Genomic DNA, 21,801 nt, shown 5'->3' on the forward strand with positions numbered 1-21,801 from the left:
ACCCATCCTAACATAGTCACATTCAAGTGTCATTCATTTTCTTTTCTCATTTAAGATAAAACTTTATTGTTATTCAAAATCTTATTTTCATTGCCTTAAACCCATTGATTTGTCAATTTAATTATGCTTTGCATTAATGACTAATGCTGCATTAATTAGTTTAATTATTTTATTTGTTGCGTTTGTATTCTTAATGATTTTAGCAGCAAATTGATTTCCTCGATTCCTATATATAAAGGAATGACAACATGAGTATTTGGACATACAAAGATATTGATTCTATTTTCTTCCTTTATTTATCCTTACTTGGTTCTTTCTTTCATTATATTCTTCCTAGGAAATCAATTGAGTCTGCAAATTAAGTGTTCAGCTGGCCTTGTATGTATTTACTATTTGGTCATTTGGTTAACCTTAGAGGCCGAGTCAAGTATCAAGTTGTATTGGAAGTTCTCTGAAATTTGCTTTCAAGAAAGTATTGATTTTCATGGTACATGTTCTCTTCTATTACACAGTACACACATGCACACACAAAGCCTATTAGTAACACACTCTTAGACATTGTGAGAAATAAGAACAGGAATATCAATTATTAGATCAATTTAAATAGTTAAAATTCAAAGATAAATGTGCATGAATTTTTTAAATGATCATAACCACTAGCTAATTTGAAGTTTTAGTAATTTATATATGGTTGTATGATCCATATTTATCATTTTCACATTCTTAAAGTGAGAATAGTTCTCACTGAATATATCTCATCCCATATTTGTTATGTATTTTTCTTTTATATTTAGTTCACTTAATAACTTTTTATAAAATTTGTAAATTCAATCATTGAATCATATATATCAAACATGTCAAATTTTAGATAAATTGAACAATCATAAGTGTGCTGTAAGCTTATAGTTAACATTTATTTATATTTTGAAATGTATATGTTAAAATAAAGTTGGTTAATGAAATATTGAATAATTTTAAATTATATATTTTTATATACTGATTTTCAAGAAAACAGTTGAAGTTATTAAACTTGATGCTCATAAAAAGTTATCAAAAGAGAATAAGTCAAACAAATTTTTTAGAATATGTGGATTCTTCTCTCTCTCTCTCTCTTTTTTGCTATCATCTCTCTATATATATAATTCAAGTAGTTTGAGCAATCATATGTAGTTTAGGGAGCCATTATACTTGATTTAATGGACTAACTTAATGAAATATTGAGAGACTAAATTTTCTTGAATTTTTGGTATAGGGAAAATGAATAGAGATGGGAAACTTTAAATTTTAGACTTGAACTTTGACTTTTCCGATCCTCATTTAGGTCACAACTCTATAAATGTGATTGAAATGATCTTAGTCTTTATAGAAAGCTTTTACACACACACATATATATATATATATATATATATATATATATATAGACCTTCAAGTTGAAGTTGATGTGAAATCAATTAAAATACTAACTCATTTTTCATGAAACTGAATTTTTTCATTGACCTATTTACAATTTAACTTACACTCCTTGGTAGAAAAATCTATCCCTCAAATGAAAAGTATTATTATTAAATGTAATTATCACTTAAATCATTTTACTTTATAATTATTTTTAAAATAAATTTTCAATTTATGATATTGTTAAGTATAATTTACTAATTTGTCTTAATGAATTAGTTATGCGCTTTTATATATAGAGAGAGATAAATATATATGACTATAGTATTAATCAGGCACACCTATTCAGTATTTTAGTATAATTAAGACAAATCAAGTTATTAATCCAACTTAAATATTTATAAAAAATATGTATAGAGACTATGATGCTAATATGTATACCTAAAAATTAGGGAGGAAAATATAAATATAATTAATTATATGATGTAATAAAAAGAAGAAAATATAAAAATATTAATAGAGATAGGATCAATTGACACAAAGGTGTGAAATTAAACTTTGATGCCAAATTTCATCCATCCCTTTTAAGTTAATCTAATAACTTTAATAACTAATTAAGAAAACTCACGTGCTCCCATGTCAAATTCTCTCACGTGACTCCTCTCACAGATTACAATTCATTTAGTCTCTTCATTCTCTCCAGAATTATCTAGGCTCCGTACAGTCAACCAAGGGCTGCCCTATCCAAAATCAATGTCGTGCTGGTGTGTGTGTGTATATATATATATATATATATATATATATATATATATATATATATATATATATATATATATATATATATATATATATATATATATATATATATGTATGTATGTATAAGTGGTTTTGAATATATTCATAGCCATATGGGAGGTTTACCCGTAGTGCATATATATATCTCACATGGAGCTGAATTTTCTAAATTTCAATGCCGATCACATACAGTTTTTTATCCAATTTCTATGCTTCTTATCTACATAAAATTAGTGGCTCCATTCTGATTCAAAGCATATAATGGTGATCACGATAAATATTCACACCCAAATTCAAATAGATTAAATTAGTGAAGGAACAAATTAGTCAATGACGCAGAGATACATTGAAGACCTTGCGGGGAAAGAAGAAGGAAAATTACTTGTGGTAGATGAGAAAGGACAAAAGAATACGAAAATTGTGAAGGAAAGGGTCACGTGAGGATTCAAAGAAGGAGGGATATGTGAGATTTTTTATGAGTTAATCAAATCCATTATATTAAATTAAAATAGGTGGATGAGATTTGGCATCAAAGTTTAATTTCACATCTGTCTATCAATTGATTCTATTCCATAATATTAAGAGTTTTATTAATTAATGTCTTTAAGACATTAGTTAAGAATTTTTTTTTAAAATACTTCTTATATAAATCATGAATAACATAATTGTTTATCTTTTGATAAAAATATTTTTATCTAAAATTGGTTAGTCGATGTACTCGAGATATTTATTAGTATTTCACTAAGATTAATATTATATTTATAATGTTAAAGTATCCGGATGTAATTACTCAATATTAATTGATATGATTCAGGTACTGAAAATATTTGTGCAAATTAAATAAATGAACAATAAAAGAAGTTAAATTTTTGTGGGGTGGTATTGATTTGACATGTTGAGCAATAGCAATAGACAGCCCATGCGTGCTTGTTAGCAATTTGACCCTACATGACATCTCTCGTGCGCCCGCGTTTTTCTCGTTTCTAAAGTCTCAATTTTTTTCCCCATTGAAATTGTCGACCCAAAATTAATATCTATAACATAATTGCAAATGATCTGCTTTCCTTTGTCATTTATTTTCTACAAATTAAACCTTTTTGTTCATTAGTAACGATCTCTATAATTCAGCACAAAAAAAGCTTATTCTTAGTAAAATATATCGATTTAAGAATAATTTAATCCAAAATCTAAAACGCATTAGTGTTTTCGTTTAGTTTTCGAAATAACAATTTTTTGAAAGAGTCACAAAAAGTAAGTCGAATAAGTTCTGCACACCCACCGGAAACAATTTAATGCACTATAATATAAAATGAATGACTTTTTAAGCTTAAAATACAAGTTTAAATTTCAGAAAGTTTTCATAAAAATTAAATACTCTAATAAGTATATTTTTTAAAAATATTAAGAATGTTTGTTTATTTTTTAACACAAATTTAGGTTTGAATCTTATTTATTGAAAAAAATTGCTAAATGAATTCACTCTAATCATAATTTAATGTTATTAGCTTGAATAAAATTATGTTTCATGAAATATTCATATAATTTGAAATAAACCAACATGGGTGTATAAAAAAAGAACCCCAAGTATAATACTATAATATGATTGACAAATAATCTTATCTTTGAGTGAATGTAAATATCTCATGAAATTAGTTTTTAGTTTCTGGTTGAAAATATTATAGATTCACAAAAGAATATAATGTTTTTTTTGTTTTAATTCTTAATCTTCTATTCATCAAAAGTAAGGGATCCTAATAAATATGAAATTTGACTAAAAGATAAATAAAATTTGATGAAAAAATATTTCAACTAAAGATATTTAATAACAAATATATCTATAATTAAGGCAATATTAGATCAAGGGACATGAAATCTATGGTGAGTGAAAGTAAAATAATAATTTTGGGTTTGTGTTGGGTACGAAATGGACAGTGGTTAAATCAAGTACCCTCCCGATCCAGATCCAGGACACAATTTTATTGTTTAGGTCAATTTCTCCTTTAGAAGATGCGTATTTCCTCAGTGAACGTGCATGTGGACAAACACCAATATTGTTATCAAGATACGGGAAATGATTCAGAGCAGCCACGCATCTGAGATATATGTCATTAATTTCATTTTCAGTATAAGATTTGTGGAAAGTAACTAACTCTAATATATATTGCCAAGAGTTCTAGTTACCTGATAAGTGATAGAGTGTGTATGACTTGTTTCATTAATTCATTTTGGTTTTAAGTCAATTTTGATGGATTTAGATTTTAGATATTAGATTTAATACATAGAGGGAATGGGTTTTGTTATATTTTAGGTTGACTTAACTTGAGCTAATATCCAATATTTTTTATATAAGTTTTTTTCAACAATATATTAAAGATAACACTTTTTATTTAATAAATAATATTTTGCATATCATTGCATTATATTTATTTTAATGTTATTTATTTTTAAATATATATTATAAATATAACTTAATTTAAGTTATATTTTTTTATGATTTAACTAAACATAATTAAGATTAATATATTATATTAATAAATTGGATTGGCCGAGTTTTATCTCATATATTATCAAGACTTGATTGAATTGAATTTGAATTCAAATAAATAATCTTATTAGAATTTTGAGTTGGATAGGAACAAAAATAAACCTATCTCAATTTGTCCTATGCCCACCCATATAAGCAAGAGTGAGATAATATTTTATTCCTAAAATGGTTTTAAGTCAAATGCCATCTCTTCTTTTTTTTGTTTGGACGTAGAGAAAATAATAATAATGAAAGTTAATTTTCTCTAATTCAATGAAGAGAAGAATTTTTTTATCTAATCAGGGAGAAAATGAAATAAATAAAAATGTAATGAAATTAAATGATTTTTTATATGATATAATAAAATAGTAAGTAAATAGGTAGGAAACTTTATTATTTTAACATTTTTTTGTTTTCTATTTTCTTAAGGTAATTTTTTTTTTCTTGAGTCTACACGAGTTGATTTCCCCCCTTTTCTTTTACTCTCTTCAGCGAGAAAATTCAGCGAGAAAATGTAAACTTCTTTCTTACTTTTTATCCTGCCCATTTTCTTTTTACTTTATTATCTTCTTAAACAAACAGTATTAATGAGTGGACCACATACTTACTACTAATTAATTATCAAGTTGAATCAATTAATTGTTTGTGTTCTCACTTGAATTCTGTCATGCTGGATTTCGCATATTGCATCCAAGCTAAGGTTTAAGTGAGTAAATGATCTCTCATGTTTTCACTTTTATACAGTGAATTGCATGAGGGATTTTATTTTCTTTATATAGTGATTATAGATTTATGGATTTAACTGGTATGCACCCGGTGTTTCAATCAATCACAAAATATTATATTTAAAAAAAAAGTTTAAATTTTATCCTAATTACCATAATAGTTACACATATTATGAATTGTAATTGGTAAAAACTTTACTGATAATGTATAATAATTATTAAACTCATATTTTAAAAAAAAAAAACACACAGAAGGTAGTCTACTTATTTAAGAAGTGTTGCCTCTAATAAGTTAAGGAAGAAATTATTTGATCTAAGATAATTGTAGATTCTGTTTTAAACGAAGAAATTATTATTTTAGTGACTTCTGTAAATCTCGACTATTGTAGATAATGGCTCAAAACAAGTTATACATTAGTAGCCAATAATTCATTAACCATTACCCTAAGTTATTTAGCCACTTATAAACAACTTTGCAATTAACCATTCTTGTACACGAACTTACAATCATGCTTTGTTACATCACTAGGGAAACCAAAACCCTTACTATAGATACGAATCCTCTTTAAGAAATTCGTCGGTTAATAATCAATATGCAGCATTAACAGAATTATACTGCGTTTTGCTTTTCTAAAGGTAGATATGTTTTTATTGGCCAAGTTAGAGTATGATCAAATATAGATTAATTAAGAATCAAATTCCAAATAGAATGCATGCGGCGAGTCATTTTCATAAATTTCGGTTTGATCTCGTTTATTTTATTTATAGCATAATCTCTATGACATATTATATAAACCGAACCATTGTTTCAATATAATACAAATAAAAAAAGAAAGTATAGAGGAATCCTTCTCTTATGAAACATAGGTGTGCTATAATAACTAACCCACTTTGAAATCAAGATTACGTTGCAACTTTTATGGCTTAGCACTAATAGATAAGTTGAATTAGCCTTTATCCTTTTCTGGTTTCTTATAACCAGTTTGAATTTCGTATACAAATAGGCTTAGGCTTTGGTTACCATATCTGATAATCTGAAAAATAAGGGATGATTCTTACTCATTTCTTGCGGCCAAGTGGAGTTGAACATTTCATAAAGTCCAACTTTAGTTAACCACAAACTTATTAGAAAATAAAAAAATGAATTGTGGCTGAAACTAAACAAGGAAAAGGGTGAAAAAAGCATTAGCAAGTTCAAGCATGCATACAAATAATAATATAAAATAGCAGTGATTATTACAAGACAAGGACTAACACTCCCAATTGTGGATTAAGATAGGAAATGTAATGTAAACGCAGTTGACATATATATGAACAATACTTACAAAATAGTTGCCAGTTGCACTTAGCCATCAACAACTTCACCTAAAAAAAACACAAACAACAATCAGGGGAGAAAGTTTGGCATATAATCTAATTCGAATGGAGAGTTGGGAATTTTGTAGTCTCCAAGTGGTTTAGCATTTTGACCAAAGTTACCAAGCCAATATTTAGTACAATCATAAAGTAGTGTACAAGTACAAACAGTGAAACAGGTCAATGAAAGACATACTGATAAGTCTCCTGGTATATATACAAACATACTTTTATGCTCATTCCCACAGGTTAGAAAATCAAATAGAGACACTTCAATGGAGAAAGAGAGAAGGAGGGAGAAAGAGAGAGAGAGAGAGAGTAAGGAACAATCAAAAGACAAGAAAAGAAAGAAGAGTCTAAATCTGTCTAATGATATTGTTGACCAATCAGTCCACTTAAATCAGATTCACACGGGAAGTGCAGGGAGAAAACAGTTTTCTTTTCTAAACTAGATTTTTGGTTCCTGTTCTGAATTGATTTAAGATTTTGATTTAGTGGAAGATGCAATAGGAAAACCATTCTTATTAATTCCCACCATACACATGCATTATTAATTTTTCCACTTAGTTGGGTGGTTTAGTCCAAACTCATCTCTCTTTTTTCCTGAATGAGTAAATATGTTTTCATTTTATGGAAAATGATGTACCCAAACTCAAGGAACTACATGGGGTAACATTCTTTTACTATGTCACGTACCATGAAATGAATTTCATGCTATGGATAGCAACAGCTTGGAAGATAAAGAAGCAGATGCAATGACTGTACAATCTTTTTTTATTTCATAATGTTAATAATAAAATGAATCTATTAAAAGCAATGGGAAAACTTTGAGGTGTCATTTATCATTTTCTTATTAAACAAACATTAGCCTATTGTAAAGAAGTGGCAGTGTGGAACTATTGCCTCTTTTTGATTGGATATTTAACAACTTATCAACACACCAATAAGAAAAAAAAACAGATTGCTACCCTTTTCCCTCTCACTTAGGGCTATAAAGTCTTTTCACGCTGGAATCATGTATATCCCAAAGGTTCATGATATAAATTAGTGAAGGAATTATAATTTAGGATGTGAAAGAGAAACAATTATGAGATTTTGATCAAGTATGGTAATCCTTGGTGGTAATTAACACTTTTTTAACAGTTACTTTGAAATCTTTAACAACCATTCAGTCATAACACTATTTTGTTTCAGTAGAGGCAGCTTGTATGGAACAACCATGATAATATGCCAGAACACGTGCTAGTTGCATAAGCATACCATCACTCACTCCTTAAATGCAAGTTATTGGATAATATCTTGGTCCCTACTATAACTTTTTTTACATGGTTAAGAATGCACACATATCTTACCTAGTATGTGCAAGTATCTTTTTCAAACACAACTTTTATATAATTTTAACAGCTCTATACAATGAATACCACAATCTGGTACCTCAACCATTTCTGTCACATAATTGGTGTGAGAAGGTAATAGCTGATCTTCCTTTTTGCTTGAGATTACTATTGAAGCTGTCATTACCTAGACGAAATAAACAACTAGTACCTAACCATACTAAAATAACAGAAGTGGTTGATGATCAAATATTTGGCTTCTAGTTAAATATATTATTGTATTTGGAGGTCCCAGAACGAGTGGCTCTTGAGTCATCAAATTCATCAACCCTTCTTTCTTCTTGCTCTTTGAGATGAAACTGCCTTTCCAAATCTCCTTTTTCCTCCAAATTTCTTATGTCATTTAAGTGAACATTATCCAACATAGACCAGCTTAGAAATAACACAATGCACACTTAATAGTTAATATAATAAATTGACTTCTCGAAGTTGCATTTTTCTCCTATGCCTGCTTTTGCCTAAACAGTCTGCCAATTGAATTATTATACTCCCCATGATATGAACTGCCTGTGTCCATCTGATGTAAGCATATTTTGTCCAAAATGATTATCCATTAACACAAGTTGCCTCCCCCACGTTGCATCATCCATGTCTATGTGCCGCATGTGTTTCTCACATAGCGTGTTCAATGAACCTAATGCCCCCACATAGCACATGAACAGAGCATGCATGTCACATATTCACATAAATAAACATCACACCACACGCATGTTTGGATTAACTTTTTTTTTTTTTTAATTTTAGAAAACATTTTGCAAATTGCTCAAAAGAGAGTTCTTTTTACTTTTTAAGCTTAAATGCCTTTTATACAAAATAAATATTAAAACTCATTTGAATAAAGAACTTAATTAAACACTCATTCAACAATAATTTATTATATAAAAATACCAAGTGTGTGGCCACATTCAGTGGGACCATTTCACAAATTTCTCCCCCTATATATACTCGGCTCATTCTTCTTTCCTTCATCTCCAATAGCAACTGAGTTAGTTCTATTTATTCTCCATCAGAGTTTTTTCTCCAAGGCCCTGCAATCTTTTGTTCATATATACATTGCTACATAAACCATGCAGGCCAGGGAGATCACAGGACTCAATTATTTACTCCCTTCAGACCCTTGTCCTTACCCTGGTCACTACAGCATGGTTCAGAACACCATCCCCACATTTCAACTCCACAAACTCTCAAACCAATTCTATGGTTTGCAGAATCCTCCTAAAGTGCTTGCAGACTTCAGCCCCCCTCAGTCCTCATGCATCAGCAGCAACTCAACCTCTGATGAAGCAGATGAGCAGCAGCAAAGCCTCATCAATGAGAGGAAGCACAGGAGGATGATATCGAACCGCGAGTCGGCGCGCCGGTCACGCATGAGGAAGCAGAAACACCTTGATGAACTGTGGTCACAGGTGGTTTGGCTCAGGAATGAAAACCACCAGCTAATGGACAAGCTGAACCATGTGTCTGCGTCACAAGATAAAGTTGTTCAAGAGAATGTTCAGCTGAGAGAAGAAGCCTCAGAACTTCGCCAAATGATATGTGACATGCAGCTACACAGTCCATACCACCCTCCTCCCTTGAGTCCCATTGATGATGATGTTTCTCCCTATGTCAAATCTGATTCCTCAATCACAGACTCTTTGGACCTGCTTGGTTGAATTTGAAAACAAGGCCAAAGTTTTTATTATATCTCTTCAATTTTTCCTCTTTTTAAGTCCTTCTCTGTGTGTGTGAATTGTTGTGAAGTACAAAATAGTAGTAGTCTTTGCCACCCTTTTGAGATGTATGAGGTGAAACCTTAACATAAACGGCAATGACATGTTTTTGAGTTTCTAATTTTAGTGTCTGCTCATCAATTTTGTCACTGTCTTCTAAGTTCTAATGATATGTTCCAAGCAATAAGCATTATTTAAAGTGGCTACAGAACTATAAACAAACCTGCTGGGTTAATTGTTAGAACCAACTAGTGGGGCACTCAACATAATCAAAAACACCATCATAATATTAATACTTGCCCAGAAAACAATTTAGAAAGCTTTCGTATATGATCTCATCATCCAGTTTCAACAATCACCAAAGAAATCTGAACAGATTTAATAATAAGAACAATGATATAATAATAAACAAAATATGAAGCCAAAAGAAAAAGGTTAAGCCAACATATAATAAGGTAAGAAGAAAAATGTTAATGACATCTTTCTTTAATATATATATATTTTTTCAAATACATGTGTAATATTAAATGAATTTGATGTGGTGTCACTAGTTAAAATGTATTGTTAGTGTTGTGGAAGTAATTATGTCAGGTGGAAGTGAAGTGAGTGTGGGGAATTGGACATGGTGCATAGAAAAAAGGTGTTTGTAGTGGTTATTGGCTGACGATGGAAAGGTTGTTGCCAAAAAAAAGGAAAACATATGGACAGGGTACCCACTAGAATCTTCTGTACAATATGGATAATGGGTTTTTCCATTCTATCTAGAGCTTGACTAAAATGTTACTGCAAATTACTAGAGTTTTGCTAATTTACTTTCCAAGTTAGTTTTTTCTTTTTTTACATCACACTTATTTTTTTAGGATTAAATATGCTTTTATCATGTAAGTTAATGTTTTTATTTATATTTTTTGTCTTTGTCTTTTTGTAAGTTTATTTTTTTAATTTTAGTCTGGTGGATACTTTTTCAATTTTGATTCCAATAAATTTTTTATTCATTTTTAAGTTCTTATAAATTTGTGTTTTTTCAATATTAATCCCTTTAATATTGGTGCTTATTTTGAGTAAGTTTGTTTAATTTTTTTTCTTAAAAAACACTTTTTTTTTTAATTAAAAAAGTCCTCATTATAATTTTTTAGATGTTTGATAAACTTTTTAAAATAAGCAGATCGGAAGCAAATTGGAGCTGCTTCTCAAAATAATCAGCTGCGGAAGCAGATTTCAAGAAGCACTGAGACTCGTTTTAATGAAATATTTGGACGAAATTGTCCCTGGTAAAATTTGAAAATGACAAGCACTACCCTTTCTTTTAATCGTAAACACACTACACTGTACACTCTCTGTTCTCCCCATCGTCATGACTCTCAAATTTTCACCTAACACCTTGAATGGAAACATTACATTATTGTTCTGATTTTTTTAATCAACGTGAACCAATTCCTAGCAATTTTTTTAAGTTCCATTACATCAATGTTTTAGGTGCATATAGTTCTCTTTCAAATACTTTAACAAAAGTGTGTAATTTATGAAACATTGAGATAACCAAATTAGCAGAAATTAATAGATATGTATGTGAATTGGTTGCTGTGGGAGTTTATGTCACATGTTTACTATGTTTTGTCAAGATTTATGTGGCTATCTGTCATAGGAATGCAAATAATTATGCACATATTATATTGGTGTCACTCTCTGCTACTAGTTCTTAAATTTTTTGCTTACCAAGTGTATGGTGGAATGTGTGTTACAATTTTCATAGATTGTAGTCAGTTTATGTGGCATTTGCTTTGTGTCTTTGCGAACCTTAAATTAAATTGAATTGGCTCATGGATGAAATGGAAAACAAAAGAGATGAGTGACAGATATGAATTGCACAACACCCACCATCCAACCACCTGCCTTGAGACTACATCATTTTTCATTTGGCACTTTATGAAATGAAAATAATATTAGGATTATTGATCATAACCAATGACTCTCTTCTTTTAACATTTAATTTTTCATCTGCCATAGGTTTGTTCTATACATTGTATTCGAATAGCTCAACTAATATGGGTGTTGTTTGGATTATTTTCTATTGTCTGCACAGGAACATTCAATTGGGGGAAGTTATTTTCTGTAATTTGCAGATGTATGATTCACAGCTTTTGTTAAACTGTGAGTACTATGCTGTTGGCCGAGGTATACTGGAATGTTAGGGTGAGACACGTGAATTCTTGGATGGAAGGTGCAAGCAAGTATATCAAAATTGGAAATGCTATGGGAATTGAGGGTCGAGAGTTTCAAGCGTGGAAATGTTCATTTGTTCTGCAGTAGATGACTGGGATTTTATTGTATAGTTTTGTTGGGCTTAAGCTATTTTAGCTTAAGTAGAAACTTTGTGGAAATTCACACATAAACATAGGAAATTGAGTTATGCTAGAAAATATGTCTGTTTTGTGTCTTTTTCTCTTTTAGTAACTTGTTTAATTTTTTTAGGTGTTAATGAGTTGGGTACTCCTTTAATATTATGTGTTTTGTTTTGTTTTGACTTATTACAAAGTTTTTTTTGTATGTAATTTTGAAATAAAAATATCCAAACAAGTTAATAATAACTTTTAATTAAAAAAACACTTTTAATAAATGTAATCAAACACAAAACAGTTTCTGTTTTTATAAAAATCACTTATTTTAAAAATACTTATTTTTGGCCAAAACAAGCTCACTCATGGACCACTCATGGACTATTCATTCATTTCAATCGGTTTTCAATTAGGCTCTGATAATGAATCCATCATGCTGATTTCATTGAAGGCAAGTGTGAAAAGGAGACAGCACCAAACAAAACATGAGATTTTGGTATTGGGCCTGAGTCTGACACAAACCCAAGTGTGAATGGTGTCGTTTCCTCCCACCAACCCCCTTCCAATTACATTGGTAGTTGGACAACTTTGACCCGCGCCCTTTCATGAACTTTCACAAAATACTAAGATAAAATAAATGAATAATTTTTCATTGGTCAAAAAAATTAGCTGGTTGGTCTCTTTAGCCATCGTCGACTTTCCAAGTTTCAACTGCCAACAATAATAATAATAATAAATTCTTTATTGCTAATCTTTCACACCTTTTATTATTATTCTCATGATTCTTATATAATATACATACATATATATATAACTTATTCCCCCGCATCTTTTGATCCGTGCTCTGTGATTCCCAGACCTTATTTTTTCTGTCATTTGCTTCAAATTTCAGGTTTGCCCTTCAAGTTCCTTTTTTTTTCTTTCTAACTTTTAATTTTTGGGATTCACTTTGAGTTAGTGTTGTTGGTGGTTTACATGAACTTAAGATGCTTACCGTGAAAGTCTATTGCAATTATTATCATTATTATGCTGGATTTATTATTCTGTTTGTTGTGGTTTATGGGAAATCAAGGAGGCACTGTGATTGCTCTTTTTCTGGGTTTTATCTTGTGAGTGTTGCTGATCTGTGTTTTTGTTCCTAGTTTCTTGCTGATTGATACCCTTAATTGTTGTGGATTAGTTTGTTGGACCATGATATTCTTGATGACACTGATTTACTTGCAGTGTATACTCTGTTATGATTGTTAATTGCTATGATTTTGTAAGATCATGTAGAACTTGGCTGCCTTTCTGTATTTTTAGGTGAACAAATAATTGCTTTGGATTGCAATTGTAAAATTGTTTGTATCTTGGCATTTTTTGAGATTTTGATTTTTAGGCTGTACCGCTGTAGCTATATGCGCAAATCTAGAAAAACATACGTTTTGTTTGGTAGTTGGGTTTAATAGTTCACACTAATCTTTTAGATGAGTGAAGAGAACACAAGAGCCTTAAGGTACTCTGATGTTTTTATCACATGATCATAGGGTCATTTTGCAATCTCACTTTTTAAAACAAAGTTTGGTAATTTTAATTTTTAATACCTTTTTATTTTTGAATATCTTATTAGACACCCTTTCTTCTTACATTCTTTATTATTGGAATATGTTCAAGTTTGTTGTACTCGGTATAAGTTTTGTTGATGCCATAGTGTCACCTATCAAGTTCTAATTGTCTTCAGTTATCGTAGTTTACAGCCTTTTGTTTTCCTTCAATCAGAAGATCAAGCCAACTTTTGTGTACCTCATTCTTATTATTGTATTTGTTATCAATCATTGAACAGGAGATTAATTATGGCTCAACCCACAACAAGAATAGGCCTTGCTGGATTGGCTGTTATGGGCCAAAATCTGGCACTCAATATTGCTGAGAAAGGCTTTCCCATTTCTGTTTACAACCGAACCACTTCCAAGGTTGATGAGACAGTAGAACGAGCAAAACAAGAAGGAAATCTTCCAGTTTATGGCTACCATGACCCTGAAGCTTTTGTTCATTCCATTCAAAAGCCTAGGGTGATAATAATGCTTGTTAAGGCTGGGGCACCTGTTGACCAGACCATTAAGACCCTATCTGCGTACATGGAAAAAGGTGACTGTATAATTGATGGTGGTAACGAATGGTATGAGAACACTGAAAGAAGAGAGAAAGAGGTGGCTGAATTGGGTCTGCTCTACCTTGGGATGGGAGTTTCTGGTGGTGAGGAAGGTGCTCGTAATGGTCCCTCTTTGATGCCTGGTGGTTCGTTTGAGGCTTTCAAATACATAGAAGATATTCTTCTCAAGGTGGCAGCTCAAGTACCTGACAGTGGTCCTTGCGTGACTTATATTGGTAAAGGTGGTTCTGGTAATTTTGTGAAGATGATCCACAATGGCATTGAGTATGGTGACATGCAGCTGATTGCAGAGGCCTATGATGTGCTGAAATCAGTTGGAAAGTTGTCAAATGAGGAACTACAAAGTGTCTTCTCAGAATGGAACAAGGGAGAACTTCTGAGTTTCCTGATTGAAATCACTGCAGATATATTTGGAATTAAGGATGATAAGGGAGATGGATATCTTGTTGACAAGGTCCTAGACAAGACTGGCATGAAGGGCACTGGTAAGTGGACTGTTCAGCAAGCTGCTGAATTATCAATTGCTGCTCCCACTATTGAAGCATCATTGGATGCAAGGTTCCTGAGTGGGTTGAAGGAGGAAAGAGTTGAAGCTGCAAAGGTCTTTAAATCAGGTGGCATTGGTGATATTGTGACTGATCAACCTGTAGACAAGCAGAAGTTGATTGATGATGTTAGGAAGGCTCTTTATGCAGCCAAAATCTGTAGTTATGCACAGGGAATGAATTTGATCCGTGCAAAGAGTATTGAAAAGGGTTGGGATTTGAAGTTGGGTGAACTGGCCCGGATTTGGAAAGGGGGTTGCATTATTAGAGCAATATTCTTAGACAGAATCAAGCAGGCATATGAAAGAAACCCTAATCTGGCAAACCTTCTTGTGGATCCAGAGTTTGCAAAGGAAATAATTGATTACCAATCTGCCTGGAGGAGAGTTGTTTGCCTTGCTATCAATTCTGGTATTAGCACTCCAGGTATGTCTGCTAGTCTTGCTTATTTTGACACTTACAGAAGGGAAAGGTTGCCAGCTAATTTGGTGCAAGCTCAACGAGACTACTTTGGTGCTCATACATATGAAAGGGTTGACATAGAGGGGTCTTACCATACTGAGTGGTTCAAGCTTGCCAAACAGTCAAGAAATTAGATTACTGTATTTGAGCCAATCAGGATTTTCCTAATAAATGTAATATTTTCTGCTCAGACTGTATGCTGAGTTGAGTTTGCATATCCACAATGTGGTGAAGTTTTATTATATTATTTCCAACTGAATTGCTTGGCAGTTTGTTTTCCAACAACTATGTTGTATCTTTGCTGATCATGCTTGGTGCTTGATACAAAATTCCCAGTTCATGGTGCCTTTTTAATTTTCACATTTTTATAAGATTTCCTTTAGCACCATGGATACATGTTATGTTACAGCAGGAGTTGAAATTTTTAGTTTTATCTTTAACTTGTTGAGTTTAATGTTGATCTACTGTCAAGAGTGAATAAGTTTGATATTGTTGGACAATATTAAGAATATCAGTAGATATTGTAGAATATCTTTCTTGAGTTATTTAGGTTTTGGTCTTGTTATTGGTGGGCTTGGGCTTGTACTACTAGTACTAGTGCTCGACCTAAGTATCAGTATAATATCAGTATTAGGTTATCTCCATAAATATCTTTTGTTTATTAATTTGAGCGGTCTTTGTCGCCTTTCTTTTCTTCCTTGATCCTAAATTATAATTCTTAACATACATTATCATTTAATCACATGTTGTCACTTGTCAAATCATTTTGAGATTCTCCGAAGTCAAGCACTTTTAATGTTATGGGAACATATGACTGAATGATAGTGATAAACAACGAATCTAAATTAAATCCTTATTTTTACTCTGCCTGTGTTGTAGTCAATTTTACATAGCTGTTTCGAGCTCCATATTAATGGGGATAGTTTTATTAAAAGCCAACATAAAATGTGTATATTTTTTATTTATTTATGAATCAACAATTCAATTTTGGTTTCAGATAGAGGCCAATGGCAATGATTAATAAATGTAACTGCCCCCACTTAGTAGGACTACAGGTTGTTGTTGTTACTTTATTTTCTACTTTAAATCTCTAATAATAGTTGCACATTTTTGGAATTGCATACCTGTGGACTGTGGAGGAGGATGACAAATTTCGATTTTGTTGTAGCTTGCCCCACAGATAAAGACAAATCAAAATCTCCCTTGCACAGGTGTGGATGATGTGTTTATAGATGGACCCTTTTTCTCTACCATTTCGTCCACTTGTAATGTTTGAATAAGTTAGACAGGAATAACATGCAAATTCATCTCTTCTTGAAAAATGAATACTTTTCTTTTCCTTCCTGTTTTCTTATTTGTTGGGGTTGAACTTTGGTTTTACAGTTTCCCTGTAAATCTTTAATGCGAGACCCGATAACTATCAGGGCATGTGTTGTTTAGGAACATAGTTCAAAAAATCAAACCGATCTGACTGGTTCAACCAAAAACATAATGAACTAGTCAGGTGTTCTGTCTGTTTAACCCAAAAAATCAATGAACTAAATCTGTGGAGAACTGGTACCAGAGGCAGTGGTGAAGTACAGGTTTAAACCGATTGTTTCATTTTTTTCATTGTAATTTGTTTTTATCTAACAAAAGATACTTTTAGTCAAATAAAAGCCCAATGTTATTGTTAAGTTACAAAGGTTCATATAAGATAAATTGTTATTATTGATTTTGCAACTTACATGTTGCATAATATGATAATTTGGTTTTAACTTTTAATTTAAAATTTTTCCTAATTTATTTTATTTAATTACTTAATTATTATACGACACTGAAAAATATTTAATTATCACTAACTTGACCATGGTCGAATCAAAGAATCATGAACCAGTACCTTCCCTGTATTGATGACTAGTATTTTAAAACACTGGTTAGGAGTGAGCGAGCTTTACTTTTAATTAGTTTACATTTAGCCTTTTCTTTACATTTCCACTTTTCTCTATTACTCCTTGTATTTGAGCTAGTGATTAGAAGTAACTTCTGTGAACCCATCTTTTTCTTTCTTTGACATTATCGTTTCTTCTCTGTTGATGTTGAGCTTCTTGGCTTTTCTTACATTTTCTTTCAGGTCTTCAGTGTCAATAATGAACTCAATGATTGAGAAACCTATTATGATTTTTTTTTTCAATAATGAGCTCTATGATTGAAAAGCCTTTAATGTTTCTTGGCTGAATCAGGGATTGGCACAATTCATGTGCAACTTTTTAACTAAAGAATTTCTTGTCGCAATTCTTGTTATTGAGAATTAAAGGTATTGCACAACTCTTGTTTATAACCTCTCTAAAAGGAAGTTACGAATTTGAATTGTGTATAATTTTCTTATGCTAATTATATGTGCATTTGATTGGATCTCTCGTGATACCCATCATTATCTCTGCATGCGTTACTTGCTGTTAATTGATATGCAACAAGAATCTATTCAAATCACAAACTATTGCAAGTGGTGACAAACCAATTGAGTATTTAAAAATATCTTATAGACTCTGGAAAGCAACAAAGTTCAGGATGATTGATTTGTAATATCTCTCATGGAAACTATATAATTCAGTGTATGATTTAAATTGGAAACAGCAATGAGCATTATAGCAATCCTAAATCCTGATGCCATTAAAATTGCCATTAAAGATTTAAAGCTACATTTGATAACGTTATAAATGGGACATGCACAATTATTTTTTATCTATAGAAATAAAAAATAGGTCAGGATTTATAACAACTTAGGCAATCTCATGTAAAATTATTTACAAATAAAATGTTTCAAGATTTATTAGTACTTGAGGATGATGACTCACCATAACCATGATCCAGTGAACAATGACAACTTTCACCAAAGTGCTTTCCTTGGTTTTCCTTTGCTAAAACGTGAACAAAAGAGGGAAAAAAAACTCTTTTGTATCTTCTATACCAAAAAAAAAAAAAAAAGTCTCTCACTCTCTCTCTTTCTCTCTCTATTGGTTTTATATGAGAGTGACCTTTTATGATTCCTTTCAAATCATGTGTGCCCTCATGTATTTATGTCCCTCATACAGCCTAAAACTTGCGATTGCCTTGCTGTTGCATTCGTGTCCAATCTTTGCAAAGTTGGTTCACATAACCAGCCAATGCCCTGTCACTGCAACAATGCTTTAATTGCTCCTAGTTGTCATTTATGTAACTATGTGAAAGCCTTACCCTCTTTCCAGCGCAGCATACCCCATTCGTTCTGCATAGCATTTGGCAGCATAGACACATGCATGCTCGAATCATTATTGGAAGGTTTTTCCCATACAAAATACTTCCTCCCTTTGTGCTAATATTATCCTCAATCTTTTGGCCACATCTCTAACTCCCCCTTGTCCACTTTTCTTGTTTCTTCTGTCAACCAGCTCAATACAACTTTTGCATACGTAATCAACAAGAGAAATTTCAACTGCGAACTCAACATTCTTGCAGCAGTGTTTAACCTTCTCTTGTTTTACTTCTACATCCTCTCTAGTTTTGGAAATTTCACAATTTCATGTTTTTTTAACTACCAGAATGTCCTTTCACTCTTGATTAACTTGTATTTGTATCAATGATGATGTCTTGATGGATGACCAGACATTTCTCTTCACTTATGGCATGATTTTCTATTTTAAAACGAGGTAAGAAAACAAAAATACATCTAAAGATGAAGTTACATGTTGAAGGGTTTGACCCTCTTGTCTATAATTCCTCCTCCCTCCTAGAACTTACAAGTTAAAACCATCAATTCTTTTTCTGGGAAGCTGGTGTTATTTGGCTTGAATACCACTTATAATGATTCAATTCAAGCATAGTTATGGAGTGTTTCTCATTGCTCATTCATTAATCCTCACACTTTGGAAGTTTTTGTTTTCTCATTAAAAGAATAACAACATTCAACATAGAATTTAGTTTAAAAATGCATAAAACTTGTGATTCCATTACCTCAAAGAATGACTATGGATATTTCCTTTGGATAGAAGAGGTGTGAGTACAAATCAACAAATTCAAATTATGAAGATGCATGGTTACAAAAATCCCAGCATCATATACAATGGACAATTTCATCATTTTTTACTTCTGCTGTCAACACGTTTCTTCTCCTGTTTGTTTGCATTCTTCTTAGAAGAACACTTGCTTCCATGATCTTGTTTATCTTTCTTAGAGGCTGCGGTGCCGTGACTACCTTGGCTGTGAGCATAGGCATGGTGATAATGAATCGGACCGGAGGAAGCGTCTGAAGCCATTGAATCATCGCTTTCTTCTTCATCCACTTTGGCCCCTTGCTTCTTTCTCCTGTTCTCAGCATAGATGTTGTCATGATATCCATCATTTTCATTGCTGCATCCAGCAGCATCTTCCTGCATGGGAGAGGCAATATACATAGTCCAACCAGATTCACTACTGCTACATCCTTCTGCACTACCCCAGATTTGTTTAAAAGAATCCATTTCTGAGGAAAGAAACAAAGAATGAGAGAGACTATAGCTGATGAAGGAAATTCTACATTGAACTTACATTAATAGATAGAGATAGCTTGATATATATCTGCTTATCTGTTTGAGCTGCCAAAAGTTTTGGTAAAGGGCCTAAAAGGTTGTGAAATGTGAAGTGAAAATGGTAGATGCACTGTGTGCTAACTAAGGGGCTTAAATTCAAGGAGGAACCAGGAAGGTTCCTGATACAAATTAGAATAATATGAAAGGCATCAATTAAACAAAGGGAATGTTGGGACTGCCATCTTTGGTCATAAGAAGTATCTATAAATAATATTTTTTTAACCTCTGCCGTTGCCATCTTAAATAGAAGAAGTCTGACTTTTATTGCATAATACAGATGTCCCAATAGCACAATGTGCACAACTGGAGGGAATGTAAAATCCTTGTCCTTGAATATGCTTTAAGTGCCTTTTTCACTTTGTATGTATCCATCATTGCATAAAATTCTTTGTCTTGTCTATAGAAAACAGGCCAATCTATTTTCTGAAACATATATTTATGTGTGTATTAGTGTATATCTTATACTATAATGTATAAAAATTGGTATCCTTTGAATGAGAAGCTGGCCTGTCTTTTTTAATAATCAACATTGATTAGTTTTCAAACTCCTAGTTTAACTTTAATATATTATGATGGCAGGTCGTTGCTGGTAAAGGGTTGTTGGCTAAACTTTGTTTAGGTATGATGTGATCGTGCTAACCGCAAAGTTAGACCACATAGAAGACCTACTAAGTTTGGCTTTGGCCTAATGGACTTAATAACTATGGGGGAGTTTTTATTGGTAAGTCTCTTGATAACCATATGAAAAATGAGTAAATTACAAGATACAACAAAGGTATTCTAAGTTTGATGACATGTGTGTGACACATAAACCTCTTTTTATATTTTAAACATTCATTAATCCCCTTAATTTTAAATCTAAACATTACTTCAACTTTAATATATTAAGTGTATAGGATTGAGACATAATATAAGGTCTGGTTACATTTCCATGAGAGATAATAAGTTATTTAATAGAAGAATTTATGCTTCATTCCTTTATCATATAAAATTTTCTTAAATTAACAATAATTATGAACCACGAATAAAATTAGTCTCTAATCTAATAAATTAAAAAACATTCGAAGGTAACATAAAAAAAGTTCAACATACTCAAACAACTTCACACATATTTGAGGAAACTTGTTGTTTTGATGCTTCAGGTTTAGGGGAAACTTGTTTAACTAGATTATTGAAGGAGGATTCTTAAGACGGGTGTTGAGTGGGAAAATTTAGATCAAAGTGTAGGTTAATTGACTTAGGTAAGGCAGGGGACAGACCTACTTTTTAGGTTTTGTGGGGTCCCACATTTTTTTTCTTCCTCATGATATTATATATATTATCTGTACAAATTGTCTCCACAAAAAAATAATTTTTAAAATTGGAAATGGATATGTGTGTGTGCACGTGAGTATTACCTACACAATTTATAATTTTGAGTGCATCACCGCATGTATGGATCTGCATCAAAGAGTTGTGGACAGGTGTAAACAATGAAACGACTATTAGTTACTTTTGCATTCTTGAGGTAAATCTACAGAAATATGTGGGTCTCTAATGCAAAATCAAACACATACTCAAATTTTGGATTTGGTGTGAGTTAGGACTCATGAGAAATTATTTTACTCTTTTATTTCACTAACAAACAAAACAGTTAATCTATAATAAAATTGTCAAAAGTAATAGTTACATGTCGCCGTTTAGTGACTCCCTCCCCCAATCTTATTATACTTTTGGTTAGAAACATACATATATTTCTTTTTAAATATTCATAATTGATTATATAATTACTTTTAGATATAATTTGTTATATAACTAATTTATTCATAATCGATTATATACT

The 21,801-nt window shown here is 31.6% G+C and overlaps 3 protein-coding genes across 4 annotated transcripts; 2 read left to right on the forward strand and 1 right to left on the reverse strand.

Moving 5' to 3' along the window:
- Positions 1 to 9,142: 9,142 nt before the first annotated feature.
- LOC114395613 (basic leucine zipper 43-like) lies at positions 9,143 to 10,097 on the forward strand. The gene has a single exon (XM_028357441.1). The coding sequence runs from the start codon at positions 9,254 to 9,256 to the stop codon at positions 9,839 to 9,841; it is 588 nt and encodes a 195-aa protein (XP_028213242.1). The 5' UTR covers positions 9,143 to 9,253; the 3' UTR covers positions 9,842 to 10,097.
- Positions 10,098 to 12,952: 2,855 nt separating this feature from the next.
- LOC114395978 (6-phosphogluconate dehydrogenase, decarboxylating 2-like) lies at positions 12,953 to 15,833 on the forward strand. Of its 2 annotated transcripts, none has more exons than XM_028357859.1 (2): positions 12,953 to 13,126; positions 14,057 to 15,833. In XM_028357859.1, the coding sequence occupies exon 2, from the start codon at positions 14,067 to 14,069 to the stop codon at positions 15,525 to 15,527; it is 1,461 nt and encodes a 486-aa protein (XP_028213660.1). In that variant the 5' UTR covers positions 12,953 to 13,126; positions 14,057 to 14,066; the 3' UTR covers positions 15,528 to 15,833. The 2 variants fall into 2 exon arrangements, with proteins under 2 accessions (XP_028213660.1, XP_028213659.1); XM_028357858.1 differs by lacking the exon at positions 12,953 to 13,126 and adding an exon at positions 13,231 to 13,343.
- Positions 15,834 to 19,315: 3,482 nt separating this feature from the next.
- LOC114395717 lies at positions 19,316 to 20,248 on the reverse strand. Its single transcript, XM_028357558.1, has 2 exons — positions 19,939 to 20,248; positions 19,316 to 19,781 (listed from the first exon to the last, which is right to left on the reverse strand). Exons 1-2 carry the CDS (start codon positions 20,215 to 20,217, stop codon positions 19,488 to 19,490), a joined length of 573 nt encoding a protein of 190 aa, XP_028213359.1. The 5' UTR covers positions 20,218 to 20,248; the 3' UTR covers positions 19,316 to 19,487.
- Between the last annotated feature and the right edge of the window lie 1,553 nt (positions 20,249 to 21,801).

Source organism: Glycine soja, chromosome 18 (assembly GCF_004193775.1).
Source record: "Glycine soja cultivar W05 chromosome 18, ASM419377v2, whole genome shotgun sequence".
Lineage (NCBI taxonomy): Eukaryota > Viridiplantae > Streptophyta > Magnoliopsida > Fabales > Fabaceae > Glycine > Glycine soja.